Here is a 17,150-nt window from a genome sequence, read left to right on the forward strand (position 1 = left end):
ACCCCAAGACAAGCTTTGTTCCATCACCATTTATCCCCCGTTCTACCCTCTTCTTGCCTCCTCTTGCCCTCCTTTCCCTCTGGTAATCACCATACTGTTTGTTGTACTTATGAGTTTTTTTTTCTTTGCTTAATCTCCTCACCTTTTTCACCTAGCCTCCCAACTCCCCTCCCTTCTGACAGACATCAATCTACTCTCTGTATCTATGAATCTGTTTCTGTTTTGCTTGTTAGTTAATTTTGTTCATTGTATTTCATATGTAGATGAAACATATGGTACTTGTCTTTCTCTGATTGGCTTATTTCACTTAACATAATATTCTCCAGGTCCATCCATGTTGTTGCAAAAAAAAAAAAAAAAAGAGAGAGAGATTTCCTTTTTTATTATAACCAAGTAGTATTCCATCATGTAAATGAACCACTGCTTTTTTATCCACTCATCTACTGATGGACACTTGGGTTGTTTCCAAATCTTGGCTATTGTAAATAATGCTACAATAAACATAAGGGGGTATAGATTCTTTCAAATTAACATTTAGAGCTTTTTCAACTGTATTTCCAGAAGTGGAATCGCTGGATCATAAGGTAGTTTCATTTAAATTTTTTTTTAGGTAACTCCATGCTACTCTTCACAGTGGCTGCACCAATCTGCATTCCCACCAACAGTGCATGAAGGTTCCCTTTTCTCCACATTCTCACCAACATTTGTTGTTTGTTGCTTTATTGATGATAGCCATCCTCATAGGTGTGGGTTGATATCTCATTGTGATTTTAATTTGCATTTCTCTGATGATTAGTGATGTTGAGCATCTTTTCATATGCTGATTAGCCATCTGCATGTCCTCTTTGGAGAAGTGTCTACTCAAGTCCTTTGCCCACTTTTTAATTGGATGGTTTGCTTCTCTTGGTGTTGACTTGTATAAGTTTCTTATAAACTTTGCATATTAAACTTATCAGATGTACCATTGGTGAATATGTTTGCCCAATCAGTGGGTTGTCTTTTCATTTTGTTAGTGGTTTCCTTTGCTGTGCAAAAACTTTTTAGTATAATGTAGTTCCCTTTGTTTATTTTATCATTTGTTCTCCTTGCCTGAGGTAATATCTCAGAAAAAATATTGCTTCAAGAATGTGTGAGATTTATTGTCTATGTCTTTTTTTAGGATTTTTATGGTTTCTAGTCTAACATTTAAGTCTTAAATCTATTTTGAGTTTATTCTTGTGTATAGTATAATCTTTGTACTATTCTTGCAATTTTTTTCCTGTGAGATTAAAATTATTTATAATAATAATAGTATGTATATTTTCATCAAACACTGAATAACCACCAAAAACAGAACATAAAAACATAATAGAATATTGAGTAAATAAATTATGGTATATATAAATATTAGAATATTTAGGAATTTGTTTTAATGATGATTTTGAAGATTATGTAATGACATGAGATGTTATCAAGATAATTAATTAAACAAGCAGATTATAATTCTATTTACAATAAAGAGGTCATTAGATATATAATATGTATTATATATAATATATCATCCTTATTTAAGAAAAAATCTAGAAAGACAGACATTAAAGTGTTAACTGTGAGAAGAGCTTCAAAAACAATACTAAAAATGGCAAACATACAAGAGAAGTGTCAAAGGAAAGGAACTATGTGTTATAGAGATAACAGAATAAGAAAGAAAGATGTTGCAGAAGCAAAGGGAATGGAAATTTTAGAAGGAAGTTGTTAAAAATATCAAATACCACAAAAGGAAAGTTAAGGAAGTTAACATTTTAAATAGGACCTAATCTATGTCAAACACTTAACATATATTATTTTACTTAGTTTCTACTCACTTAATCTCTACCAACATAACTGATTAGAATTTCACATTTCTAAGTTCAAAACAGAGCTGCTCATTTGCATCCCCCAAAACACATTCCTCCCTCAATCTTAGCAATCTTAGTCAGTGGAGAAGTGTTTACCCTCTTGCTTTCTTTCACACAATACATTCAAGCCACATTAAGTCTTGTCTCTGCTACTTTCAAAACACATCTGGAAATTGACCAGTTATCTCTTCCTCCTGTTCTAAGTACCCATTCTAATCCTCTCTCCTTAGTTTCAGTTACCACCATTAGTTTTTTTAACTGGTCTGCTGTTAACAGTCTCCTAACTCAGTGGTCCCCAACCTATTTTGGGCTCTACGGACCGGTTTAATGTCAGAAAATATTTTCACGGACCGGCCTTTAGGGTGGGATGGATAAATGTATCACGTGACTGAGACAAGCGTCAAGAGTGAGTCTTAGATGAATGTAACAGAGAGAATCTGGTCATTTTTAAAAAATAAAACATTGTTCAGACTTAAATATAAATAAAACGGAAATAATTTAAGTTATTTATTCTTTCTCTGCGGACCGGTACCAAATGGCCCATGGACTGGTACCAGTCCGCGACCCGGGGGTTGGGGACCACTGTCCTAACTGGTCTCCTTGTATCCAAATTTGTCCCCACACCATTTTCCACTTAGTAGTTAAAATGATCCTTTTCCCCAAACTTAAAAACAAATTATTATTCAAAACTTTCAAAATTTCTCTTCAGCAGTTAAAAATAAATAAATTCTTTACTTTTTCCCACGAGGCCCTTCATGCTGTGTAAAGGAGGGACAGCTGACATTTGGGCAGGATAAGCCTTCAATATGTATCGAGGCATATTTCAGCTCCATGACCCTTGCTATTTCTTAGCAACTGTTTCTTGACAACTTAGGAGCAAAGCGCTAACAGCTATTTGTCTTAGACCAAATATTAAAACATGTTTGTACAGCAAACAGCTGTAAGTGTTAGAAACTGTCATTCTCCAGTGGAAAAGTCAGACAACCAGAAGTCTGGTGCCATCTATCAGCATCCATGAAACTGTGGGAGACTAACTTTTTAGCTTGCAAGTAGGGTTCAGTCTCAGACTATCAGTTCTTGACACCCACTAGTGTTAGTAGTGCCCCAATGCACTGTGACAACTAAAACATTCTCATAAATTTCCAAACACTTAGCTGGGCAGTACTTCTTCTTGAGAACATCATTGCTTTTCATGCTGCCTTATTATCTCAATAATTTCATCTCCTACCACATTTTTTCTAGCTCATTCCATGTTAGTCATTATGATCTTCCTGTTAGTTTTTAAAATATCTCAATGTAATTCCCACATAAGGGCTTTTGTGCTGGTCTCTTTCCCTGCAATACTCACACATGTTGACATGAGTCTTTCCTTTCCTCAGAAAAGCCCCTGCTCAAATGTCACCTCCTCAAATAGACCTCCCCTGTATCTCTCTTCTCTATCTTACTTTTTCTTTTTATAATGTATTACTATGGTTTTTATATTATTACATAGATTATTGCCTGTGATTCCTCAACTGGAAGATGAGCTTAATGAGGGCAGAGCCTTTGCCTAATTTACTACCAAACACCTATGCTTAAAACTGGATGTATCATAGACATTTAAAAACAATTTAGAGGACATTAGAAGAATGGTAGCATGAGAAGTCCCCTTGGTCTCTTCCCTTGAAGTTTCTTCAAATTGAATAGCTCTAATTCAAAAAAGAATTGTCTTGGTGGTGGCATTCAGCCAGTTTGCACCGGTTCAGCAGAACCGATACATAATTTTTGGTTGAGTTCGGCTAATCAGTTGTTAAAATAGTACTTGTAATCAGGATTCTCACTAAGATGGGTGCTTAAGCAGCTGCCCAATGTAGAAATCACAAATTTACACTCTTAACTCTTTTTTAATATTTATTTTCCAAACAGCATATTCTAAGTGCCTACCTCTAAAGCAGGGGTAGTCAACCTTTTTATTCCTACCGCCCACTTTTGTATCTCTGATAGCAGTAAAATTTTCTAATCGCCCACCAGTTCCACAGTAATGGTGATTTATAAAGTAGGGAAGTAACTTTACTTTATAAAATTTAAACAGCAGAGTTATAGCAAGTTAAAGCATATAATAATAAATACTTACCAAGTACTTTATGTCAGATTTTTGCTAAGTTTGGCAGAATAAATCTTTATAAAACAACTTACTATAGTTAAATCTATCTTTTTTTTTTTTTTGTATTTTTCTGAAGTTGGAAACGAGGAGGCAGTCAGACAGACTCCTGTATGCGCCCGACTGGGATCCACTCAGCATGCCCACCTGGGGGCAATGCTCTGCCCATATGGGGTGTTGTTCTATTGCAACCAGAGCCATTCTAGTGCCTGAGGCAGAGGCCATAGAGCCACCCCCATTGCCCAGGCCAACTCTGCTCCAATGGAGCCCTGGCTGTGGGAAGGGAAGAGAGAGACAGAGAGGAAGGAGAAGGGGAGGGGTGGAGAAGCAGATGGGCACTTCTCCTGTGTGCCTTGGCCGGGAATCAAACCTGAGACTACTGCACACCAAGCCGATGCTCTACCACTGAGCCAACCGGCCAGGGCTAAATCTATTTTTTTATTTATACTTTGGTTGCTCTGCTACCGCCCACCATGAAAGCTGGAACACCCACTAGTGGGCGGTAGGGACCAGGTTGACTACCACTGCTCTAAAGGAATGGGATCCTACTCTTATAGTAAAAAGATGGTTAAGGATAAATCACACAGCTGCTTATGCTCAGATAAAAGCAAAGAAAATTGCAAATGAGGATGCCATCAAGAAACAATATGAAAATATCTTAAATAATAGTTTTATTGTTTTTTGTCGAGTATTACTTAATATTTTTTCATTAATATTTTAAAACTCTTTCTTATAACATAATCTAGTTTTGTTTACCTCTTTTATTGTTTTTATATAAGTATTAAATGCATAAAATAATAAACTACCTTTTGGTATGTCATTTTTCTATACATTAAATGGCCATTAGGGCAGAGAACCAGTTGTTAAATTATTTGAATCCCACCACTAGATTTCCTGCTCAACATACAAACATATTTGAGAGATCTATGCATTGAAATATCTGAAGGTGAACAAGTGGGACTAAACCAGAGAGGTGAAAAGGCAGAAGGGTTTAGATGATGCTAGAATTGTGCAACCACAGTTCTCAACCCAGAGTTCACTGCAAGGTTCAGACTGGAGTGAGAAAGAATCAAGTTGCTTCTGGCACTGCCTTAAGCCAAGATGAGCAGAGAAACACAATGAATATTCCTGCAGAGGTGATCAGTAAGCAGTTGGAGGCCAGTCGTATGGCCACAGTTGTTCAGCAATTGGCATTCCAGACAGAGAAATAAACCACAGAGTCTGACTGCCTCTTCTCATCTTCCCATAGCTCATCTTCCCTCACCCTCCAAGAGCCAAAGAAGGTCCCAGAAGAAGCTGTAGCAGTGAGTGTTGGGTTGCAGAGCCCATTACCTGAGAACTTGAGCACTGGTACTACAGAAACATCCTTTTTTTCTCCCTCTGAGTGACAGGTATGCTCTGTGATTAAGCCCAGGGTTGAGTGGAGGTACAGAGTGGAGGATGTTGAGGTCTGCTATTCACCATTTCTGGGTGAACAAAGCAACTGAGGCACCAGCCAGCCTCCCCCAGCTCACCTCACCCCCACTCACTCAGGCTACACTGCTGGAAGCATCTGGCTGCAGAGGAAAGCACTGGGATTTCACAGATGTATAACCCCATCGCCCATCACATTGCTCTGAGACCAAGACAATCTGAACACGGAAGAGACACCCACCTTCCCAAGGAACATAAGACATCTTCCACAGCCCACAGACATCTCAAAAACCAGGGCAGTGCAAGAGAACTATAAAACATGTGTTTCAGCACCCCTATTAGAAAACAATAGAAAGGCTTCTTCTCATCAATTTATTAGAGAAGTGTTACTCAAATATAGATGCCTAGATAAAGAAAGAATGCCATCAAATACCATGAATAACCAAGGTAACAAGGCAACTCAGAAAAGAAAAACTTCCAGAAAATAAACTTAAAGACATGGGAATATGTGACTTAAATGACAGAGAATTTAATATTACAGTTCTGAAAAACCTCACTGAGTTACAAGAAAACACAAGTAGGCAGTTTAATAAACTCAGTAATAAAACCAATGAACAAAATGAGTACTTTACCAAAGAGATTGAAACTTTAAACAAGAACCATAGAAATTCTGGAGAATAAAGAGTTCAATAAAAGAAATAAGAATAAGTTACAAGCTTAGGAAACAGCTGACTTAATGGAGGAAAAAATTAGCAAATGACTTCCACAGAAAAGCAGGTGTAGTCTAACTTATATCTTACAAAATAAGTTTCAAGACAAAAAAAGTTAACAAGAGACAAAGATGGACATTTTATAATGATAAAAGGGACACTGAATCATGAACACAACACTACTCTCTCTCTCTCTCTATATATATATATATATATATATTAGGAAGCACCAAAATATTTATATATAAAGCAACTACTAATAGAACCAAAGGGAGAAACTAACAAAACCACAATCTTTGTAGGGGATCTAAACACCTATAGATAAATCATCCAAACAAAATACAAATAAAGAAATATCAGCCTTATATGATACATTAGACCAAATAGACATAATTGACATTTACAGAGACTTTCATCTCGGAATACCAGATTATACATTTTTCTCTAGTGCACATGGGACATTCTCAAAAATAGATAATATGTTGGGACATAAAACTAGCATCAACAAATTTAGGAAGCTTGAAATCATACCAAGTATATTCTCTGATGACAATGGTTTGAAATTAGAAATCAACTGCCAAAAGGAATAAAAAAAAACATACCCACAAATATGTGGCAAATAAGCAAAAAACTACTAAAAATAACTGGACTAAAAGAGAAATAAAAGTTGAGATCAAATGATATAAGGAGACAAATGAGAATGACAATATGACATATCAAAACTTTTGGTATGCAGCAAAAGCAAGAATAAGAAGGAAGTGCATACCATTGCAGACTTATCTCGAGAAACAAGAGAAATTCTAAGTAAACTATCTAACATTGCAATTTAAAGAACTATAAAAAGAAGAACAGAAGCAGCCCAAAGTCAGCAGAAAAAGTAAATAATTAAAAATTAGAGCAGAATTAAATGAAATAGAGACAAAATGAGTATACAAAAAATTAATGCAAAAAAAAGCTGGTTATTTAAAAAAATTTTAATAAAATTGATAAACCTCTGGCCAGACTCACTAAAGAAAAAAGAGAAAGACTCAAACAAAATCAGAAATGAAGAAAGAGAAGTCATCTCTTCTGTGAAGTCTCAGACATCACAGAAATATAAAGGATTGCCTGATCAGGCGGTGGCGCAGTGTATAGAGTGTTGGACTGGGATGCAGAAGGACCCAGATTTGAGACCCTGGGGTTGCCAGCTTGAGTGCGGGCTCATCTGTCTTGAGCAAAAAGCTCACTAGCATGGACCCAAGGTCACTGGCCCGAGCGGGGGGTTACTCAGTCTGCTGAAGACCCACGGTCATGGCACATATGAGAAAGCAATCAATGAACAACTATGGTGTCGCAACGAAAAACTGATGATTGATGCTTCTCATCTTTCTCCGTTCCTGTCTGTCTGCCCTATCTATCCCTCTATCTGACTCTATCTGTAAAAAAATAAAATAAAAAATAAAAATAAAAAAAGAGAAATACAAAGAACCATAGAAGAACACTCTGAAAGACTATATGCAACCTAATTCAATGAACTTTATATATAAATTCTTAGAAATATTATCTCCTTCCTAGACTAAATTTCAAAAACTTGAAAATCTGAATAGACTAATCAATAGTGAGGAGATTGGAACAACCATTAAATACCTCCAAAATGTTAAAGTCCACAATGGCTTCACTAGTGAATTCTACCAAACATTTAAAACAAATATGATACTTAGTTTTCTCAAATGGTTTCACAATATTGAAGAAGAGGCAGTACTTCTTAACACATCAGGGCCAATATAACCCACATACCAAAACCTGGAAAGAATGACACAAAAAAAGAAAACTACCAACATCTCTGATAAATATATGTGCAAAACTTCTAAAGAAAATATTAGCAAATTGCATTCAACAATACATTGGGGTTTATTCCGGGGTCACAACTATGGCTCAACATACGCAAACTGATCAATGTAATACACTTCATTAACAAATTAAAGAATAAAAATCATATGATCATATCAATAGATGCAGAAAAAGCATTTGATAAGATAACCCATCCAATGATTATTAAAACACTCAACAAAATGGCTATAGAAGGAAAATACTTCAACATAATAGACAAACATTTAGCTAATATCATAATCAATAGTGAAACACTGAAAGCTTTTCTTTTTCTTTTCTTTTTTTTTTTTCCCTTGTATTTCTCTGAAGCTGGAAACGAGGAGAGACAGTCAGACAGACTCCCGCATGCGCCCGACCGGGATCCACCCGGCATGCCCACCAGGGGGCACGCTCTGCCCACCAGGGTGGATGCTCCGCCCCTCCGGGGCATCGCTCTGTCGCGACCAGAGCCACTCTAGCGCCTGGGGCAGAGGCGAAGGAGCCATCCCCAGCGCCCGGGCCATCTTTGCTCCAATGGAGCCTCGGCTGTGGGAGGGGAAGAGAGAGACAGAGAGGAAGAAGAGGGGGAGGGGTGGAGAAGCAGATGGGCGCTTCTCCTGTGTGCCCTGGCCGGGAATCGAACCCGGGACTTCTGCACGCCAGGCCAACACTCTACCACTGAGCCAACCAGCCAGGGCTGAAAGCTTTTCCTTTAAGATCAGAGACAAGACAAGGATGTTCACTCTAACCACTCTTACTCAACACACTACTGGAATTCCTAGCTAGAGAAATTGGGCAAAAGAAATAAATAAAAGGCATCTAAATTGGGAAGGAAGAAATAAAATTTTCACTTTTTATAGATGACATAGTTTTTTTTAAATATGGAAAACCTTAAAGACTTGACCAAAAATCTGTTACAAACAATAAACACAGTAAAGTTTCAAGATATAAAACCAATGCATAAAAATTCATTGCATTTCTATATGATAACTATACATTTTCAGAAAAAAGAAATAGGAAAAAAATTTCTCTAGCAGTTGCAACCAAAAGAATAAAATGAGGTGCCTAAGAATAAATTAAAGACCTCAAAGAAACTATACACTGAAATATTACTAAAAGAGATGGAAAAAGACAAAAAAATTAAAAGGTATTTCACGTTTATGAATTGAAAGAATCAATATAGTTAAAATATCTACATTACCCAAAGCAATATATAGATTTCATACAATTCTCATCAAAATCCCAATGGTAATTTTTTAAAGAAATAGAATAAAGAATCACCAGATTTTTAGGGAAACAGAAAAGACCCCAAAAGGCCAAACAATCCTGAGAAAAAGGAATAAAGCTAGAGGTATCACAGTCTTTGACTTCAATTATACTACAAAGTGACAATCAAAACAGCACAGTATTGTCAGAAAAACAGACACAGAGACCAATAGAATGGAATTGAGAGCCCAGAAACAAACCCACATGTATACAAGCAAATACTTCTGTCAAAGGAGCCCCAAACCAGAATGGCATAGAGAAAGCTTCTTCAATAAATTGTGCAGAGAAAATTAGAAAGCCACATGTAAAAGAATAAAACTAGATAGCCACCATATAAAAAAATAACTCAAAATGAATCAAAGATCTAAATATAAGACCTGAAACAAAATTTATTCTTAGGTACCTCATTTTATAGAAGACAACAAACATGAAACTTGTGGACCTTGATCTTAGAGAAGATTTAATAAATGTGACCCATAATGCAAGAAAAGTAGAGGCAAAATAAATAAAGAGGACTGTATTAAACTCAAAAGCTTCTGCTCAGGGAAAGAAATGTAAACAAAAAGTCAATCAACTGAATGGGAGAAGACATTTACAAACAGCAGCTCTAGCAAGGCTTTAATATCCAAAATGTACAAAAACTCATACAACTCAACACCAAACAAACAATCCAATTAAAAAATGGGCAAAACATAGGCAGTAAGCTCTCTGACATCTCTCGCAGCAATATATTTGCCGATTTTTCTCCACGGGCAAGTGAAATAAAAGACAAGATAAACAAATGGGACTATATCAAACTAAAAAGCTTCTGCACAGCTAAAGATAATAAGAACAGAATATAAAGACAAACTACACAATGGGAGAATATATTTGACAATATGTCTGATAAAGGGTTAATAACCAAAATTTATAAAGAACTTGTAAAACTCAATACCAGGAAGATAAACAATCCAATCAAAAAATGGGTGAAAGAAATGAATAGACACGTCTCCAAAGAGGGCATACAGATGGCCAACAGGTATATGAAAAAATGCTCAACATCACTAATGATTAGAGAAATGCAAATTAAAACCACAATGAGATATCACCTCACACTAGTCAGAATGTCGCTCATCAACAAAACAACACAGAATAAGTGCTGGCGAGGATGTGGAAAAAAGGGATCCCTCCTGCACTGCTGGTGGGAATACAGACTGGTGCAGCCACTGTGGAAAACAGTATGGAGATTCCTCAAGAAATTTAAAATCGAACTGCCTTTTGACCCAGCTATCCCACTTTTAGGAATATACCCCAAGAACACCATAGCACTGTTTGAAAAGAAGAAATGCACCCCCATGTTTATGGCAGCATTGTTCACAATAGTGAAGATCTGGAAACAGCCCAAGTGTCCGTCAGTGGACGAATGGATTAGAAAGCTTTGGTACATATATACTATGGAATACTACTCAGCCATAAGAAATGATGACATCGGATCATTTACAACAACATGGATTAACCTTGATAACATTATACTGAGCGAAATAAGTAAATCAGAAAAAACTAAGAACTATATGATTCCATACATAGGTGGGACATAAAAATGAGACTCAGAGACATGGACAAGAGTGTGGGGGTTATGGGGTGGGGAGGAGGAGAGGGAGGGGGTCGGGGGAGGGGAGGGACACAAAGAAAACCAGTTAGAAGGTGACGGAAGACAATTGGACTTTGGGTGATGGGAATGCAGCATAATGAAATAACCTAGAGCTGTTTTCTGTGAACATATGTACCCTGATTTATCAATGTGACCCTATTAAAATTAATTAAAAAAAAATGGGCAGAGGATCTGAACAGATATTGCTCCCCAAAAGACATGCAGATTATATGAAAAGATGCTCAACTTCACAATGTGCAAATCAAAAGATACCACTTCACACCTGTTAGAATGACTATTATTGACAAGACAAGTAATTACAAGTATTGGAGAGGTTGTAGAAAAAAGGAATCCTCATTCACTGCTGATGAGAGTGTAAATTGATACAATCACTTTGGAAAACAATGTGGAGGTTCTTCAAAAAAATTAAGTATAGAATTACCATGTAACCCAGAAATCCCTCACCAGAAAAATTTGAAAACATTTATTCACAAAGATATATGCACCCCTATGTACATTGCAGCATTATTCACAGTGATCAGGACATCGAAAGTGTCCTTTGATAGAGGATTGGATAAAGAAGATGTGGTACATATAACAATGGAATACTACTCAGGCATAAGAAAAAATGAAATACTGCCATTTGCAACAACATTCTTGAGAATATCATGCAAAGTGAAATAAGTCCGATAGAAAAAGTCAAGAACCACATTATTTTATTCATATGTAAGCTGTAAAACTGAAAGCAACCGATGAACAAACAAGAAAAACAAACAAAAACTCATAGGGAGAACAGTTTGGTGGTTACTAAATGGAAGGGGAGTTAGGAGTAGTAAAGAGTAAAGGGGGTCAAATATATGGTGACAGAAGAAGATTTGACTTTTGGATGATGGGCACACAATGCAAGATACATATAATGTATCATAAAATTGCACACTTTAAACCTATATATTCAATAATTTTATTAACCAATGTCATCCCAATAAATTTAATTAAAAAAAAAAAAGAAGATCCAAGATGGCAGTAGAGTAGGTGGATGTTACAGTCATGCCCACCCAGGGCAGAATGAAAACTACAACTAAAATATAGAGAAATAAACTCAAATTACCAGCTGAAGATTAGCTGAAGATAAATCTTACAATCAATGATTACAGAAGAAGCCACTTTGAGACTGGTAGGAAGGACAGAGACACAAAAACCGCTGTCCCCCTCCCATGGTCAGTGGCTGATATTCCAGAAGGATATCTCAGTTGCAAAGGTTCCCCCTAAAGAGCATTTCAACTACACCCCAGGCCTTACAGTCCAGAGCACCAGAGCCGAGAAGAGGCACCCACATAATATCTGACTGGGAAAATCATTGGTGATTCTGTTTGCCAGGGAGGGTCAAGAGTTTTCTAGAGGTACAAGTGCCCTCTTCAAGGGCTAATGCACAAAAATCTCATTTCCACCTACTCACCCTGGCAGTGGAGGGAGGGCAGAGAAAACTAGAGTCATGCAAGGAGAGATGGGGGTCTTCGGCTCTGGGGAGAAAGCTAAGGAAACAGCAGGTAGGTCCCCTGTGCTGAGTCACTCTTCCACACTGTAAACGCCATCTTTCTTGGGTGGAGCTCACTCTTCTGTATGGCATGAGCCTGGGTGGATGCAATAACCCCACCCTCTGGACTCCCTGATGCCTTACCCTATTGAGCTTATAGTCTGCAGAGGAGTCAGTTGCCTGGGCCAAGGTGTAGAGGTCTGGGCAGGCTCAAGAGGTGTCAGTGACTGAGTTGCGAGGCTTTGAAGTGGGAGCCATTATCCTCACTTTCCCCTGAACCTGACTGACACCTGCCCTTCATGAGAAATCCATTAGCCTCACTCTTCTGGACCCTGGTTGCTGCTGCCTCCAAACTCTTGGTGGCTCTGCTCTGCTGAGACTGGGCTCCTGGCAGGATCTGGGACAGACTGAGTTATCTGGTTCTAGGAGAGGGGAATATTTTCTCTCACATGCTATGCTGGTGCAGAGCCCTCCCTTCACAGGGCCAAATCTGGTCTATTTGGGCTGATAAACTCTGCTGGCCTCACCCTGGCCACTTTTTGAGACTCTGCCCCATCACATAAGTGTGCAAGCACCAGGTGGGTAGCTGCTAAACTTGATAATCCTGGGATATTTACTGAGTGGCCTCGGTTCCAGCACTGGCACCGGGTTTGAACTCGGAGATCTGATGAACTCCACTTGCTCTACCTGATGACTCACTGAGAACTTACCTCAGGTTACTGAAAGAGCAAACGTATTCATCAGTGATACATCTGATAAGGGATTAATATCTCTAATGTATGAACAACTCAGCACCAGAAAAACAATCCAATGGAAAAACAAGCAAAGGATCTGAATAATCACTTCTTCAAAGAGGACATACAGATGGCCAATAGACATATGAAATGATGGTTAATGTCACTAGTCATTAGAGAAATGCAAATTAAAACCACCATGAGCTATCACCTCACACCTGTCAGAATGCTTACATCAATAAATCAATAAACAACAAGAGCTGGCAAAGATGAGAGAAAAGGGAACACTCATGAACTGTTGGTGGGAATGCAGATTGGTGCAGCTACTGTGGAAAACAGTATGAAATTACCTCAAAAATTTAAAAATGGAACTATCTTATGACCCAATGATTCCACTTCTGGGAATATATTTGAAGAAGCCTGGAGCAATAATTTCACAGATATATGCCCCCCCACCCGTGTTCATTGTAACATTATTTACATCGCCAAGACTTGTAAGCAGTCCAAGTGCCCATCAGTAGATGAGTGGATAAAAAAAGCAGTGGTACATATATACAATGGAATAATACTTGGCTATAAAAAAGAAGAAAATCTTACCTTTTGCAACAGCATTGATGGATTTGGAGAGTATTATGCTATGTGAAATAAGCCAGTCAGAGAAAGACAAATACCATATGATTTCACTTATATGTGGAATCTTATAAGTCACATAAACTAACAAAATAGAAACAGATGCATAGACACAGAGAATAGACTGATAGCTGTCAGTGGGGAGAGGATTGGGAGAGGCTGGGTAAAAAAGGTAGAAGGAATAAACCAAAAGAAAGCCCATGGAAAACAGTATGGGAATGATCAGAGGGAAAGGTAGGGGTGAGAGAAGGTTGAAGAGGGTAATGGGATAAGTGATAATGGAAGGGGAGACTTGACTTGGGGTGGTGAACACACAATGAATATACAGATGATGTGCTATAGAATTATACACCTGAAACCTATATAATTTTATTAACCAATGTCATCTAGTAAATTCAATTTAAAAAGAAAAAATGTTTAATTAGGTGAATTAAATATCATCCTATCTCAATAACCCAATCCTATATTTTTTATAAAATATTTAAATAGTAATTTCCCCAAATGCAGCTGCTAAAGTATGTTAAAGAGTGTTATATAAGTATCTACATTTCTGGGCAATAAGACATCTGTTTTCATTTTCACTTCAAGTAAGAAGTTTTTTTTTTATGTAAATAGGACTGAATTTTCTTCCTCTATCGCAGAATTTGTGCAAGACCTGCACCCCTAAAAGAGAAAAGGGAAGTCTGGAAGTCCTCAGAGCTCTCAGGTTGGAGATGGAGGTGCAGTATCATGTTGGCATTGGGGGGTGACAGTAAAGGCTGAGAGCTCTTATGCTCAGTAAAGGACAAGAGTATCTGATCCATGTTTCCTCAGCCAGCGGGTCCAGTTATCAATCATTCCTTAGTGAGAAGTAATAAGAGATGCTTCTGTACCCACTAAGAACCCTTTATAGTTTTCTGTCTATATTACTGCAAAATAAACTTCATGGATTTCTCATTTATAGTGTGAGTGCAATCATTCTCAACCATTCATTCACCACTGTTTGAAAAACTCCATAATACTGAACATTCTATGTATGACCATATTTAGATACTTGGGCAGTTAAATCATCTGGAGTAAACAAGAAGATAAGTAATAAGGCTTCTAGGATTTGGTCTAAATTGATCTCCTTCTACCTAAGTATACTGCATCTCATGCTCACAAAAACTCTTCAAATTAGGTATTACCTCCATTTTACTGTTGATAAAGAACACACATAGTGGGCTATGGAACAATTGACCTTGAGTGGAAATCTTTAGGAGAAGAAGGAGAGAGGAGAATGTGAAGTTAAGCTGAGAGTATAAATAAAAGAGTTGCTGAGGTGGTTGGTGGTGGGGTAAGGATGGGGAAAGAGGAAAGTTAGGAATACGGGGTCAACTGGAAAACAAAGAATTAGTAAGTCTAAATTTGTTCTTTGGTCTGATGACGATTTGTTTTGTTTTCCTAAATTTCTTTAGTTCTGAGGTTGATACTTCCTCTGCTAACTCTATCAAAGCTAAAATAGTTTTCTCAACCAATTTACAGGATTTTAATTTTTGAGTAAATATAGCATAGCAACAAGAAAGTAATGTGTGATGCAAACCTGACTAAGCTATCAAGCTACAAAGACAAGCTGTGATGCCTGTCCTGAGAAGTGTGAGGCTGCTGAGAAGAGCAGACACGTGTGCAGGGAGTTGGCCTCCAGAACAAAGGCAAACAGATAGTGCTTCGCAGCACAGAAAAGGAGCATTTTACAGGCAGGACACTAAGGGGGCTAGGAAGTCTTCCTGGAAGATACTGATCCCTGATTCAAGTTTTAAAAAATGAGGCGACAATGTGGTGTTGGTAGCATTTCAGATGCAGGGCAGGGAGGAGGATCACAATCAGAAATGCACGATGTTGAGAGAAGCAGGTTGCAAGTGTGAGTGTAGGTATAGCAGTATGTGATGAGGCCAGTGGGCCAGCAGGTCCAGGCCAGCTGGGAAGACCATGGGCACCACAGAAGGATGTTAAAAAGGAAGGCCACGTGGTGAAGCTGCTTTTTAAGAGACATGTCTATGGTAACAGAGTAGGAAAACTACTGCAGAGACAGATAAGTCACTCGTATTTTAGTATAGTTGTAGCTGGATATCTCCAAATGACTATTTTCCAATTATTAACGGTTGCTGTCTAAAATTTGTTCTTGATAGTTCATTTGTGTGTTGTCTTCTTTATTATCTGCACAAATGCAGATGATTTATACCATGAGTGTTCAGAAAACAAAGAGAAAAAGAATAGAGGAACCCTGAGCACAGTGCGGGGCAGAGGGTGCTGAAGAGGAATCCTTGCAGGGTCGTAGCTCCCAGAACAAATGGAGGTGGACACTTAGACGCACAACGAGTGGTCTGCGGGCACTGAAACTGCACAAAGAAGTGAAAGTGTTTTCTGTCTGTAGCCTTCATTCAGTGAAGGCTAGAGAAATAACATCCCACGGGTTGACAGTAAAATATTTTTGAACAATATTTTTTTTGATATACCGTTAAAATGTAAAAGAAAAATTATTTTTCTCCTTAGAAAACTTGTCAAAGAATAATAGTTTAACCAACCATGTGAACTTAAACATATATCACTCATTAAACATGAACAAATATGGCTAAGTAAGGATGGAGATTTAAGTGCCATTTTTGAAGTATTTAAGATCCTCTCACTAATCATATTGTTTTTCTGTGTTTTTTTTTTATGCTGCACACTGAACCAGATGAACTAAATAATATATAGATTTCAAATCTTATGTTCCTTTTCAGGCTTTATATCCCCAGTTAGAATTTTTATGTGAACAAACATACTTTGAAAAGTATGTCACTCTTATTGTACTTTACTGTTATTAGGCAGTGAGAGAGCCATGTCAAAGTGATAACCACTTACAGAAGGCGCAGTGGGTACCAGGTCATTTTCTGTTCTTCCTGTCTGCATTGCTGTGTGAACCCGGACGGATTCATAAATGGAAGGTTCTTCCACTTTTCTTGGATAGGGATGTTTCAGAACAATCAGAGTGCCTAAATGAAGGGGGAAAAAATCCATATTCAAGTAGTTTCCCTAGAAAGAAGGACCAAATGCTAACAACCAGATAACTGTAACTCTTGTTTTTTCATGTATTCACTTATTTTCTTAATATTTATCATTTTATTATTATTTAGCATTATTTAAAATACTAATATTATTTAACATTATATTGTTAACATTAACATATCTCTGTGCCAGGCACTCATGCTGGGCACAGGAGATGTGAAGCATATTGAGATGATTTCTGGTCTCCTAGTGCTCAGAGAGAACTATCAGTGAACATTACTTAACAAATTCATTTAAATGAAGAGGGTAAAAGACCAATCAATGTCAACAATATGAAGAAAGCACGATAGTGGTTCCCAGAG

At 37.6% G+C, this 17,150-nt stretch overlaps 1 protein-coding gene across 2 annotated transcripts in view; it reads right to left on the reverse strand.

Annotated features, from left to right (window-relative positions):
- The window catches only part of DAPP1 (dual adaptor of phosphotyrosine and 3-phosphoinositides 1), a 75,354-nt gene that overhangs the window by 18,961 nt on the left and 39,243 nt on the right, over positions 1-17,150 (reverse strand). For both annotated transcript variants that reach the window (XM_066279714.1, XM_066279713.1), the window contains one exon: positions 16,645-16,775. In XM_066279714.1, the coding sequence (XP_066135811.1) occupies positions 16,645-16,775 (131 nt within the window). The remainder of the gene's footprint in view (positions 1-16,644; positions 16,776-17,150) is intronic.

The sequence above is a fragment of the Saccopteryx bilineata genome, chromosome 5, assembly GCF_036850765.1.
Source record: "Saccopteryx bilineata isolate mSacBil1 chromosome 5, mSacBil1_pri_phased_curated, whole genome shotgun sequence".
NCBI classification, from domain to species: domain Eukaryota; kingdom Metazoa; phylum Chordata; class Mammalia; order Chiroptera; family Emballonuridae; genus Saccopteryx; species Saccopteryx bilineata.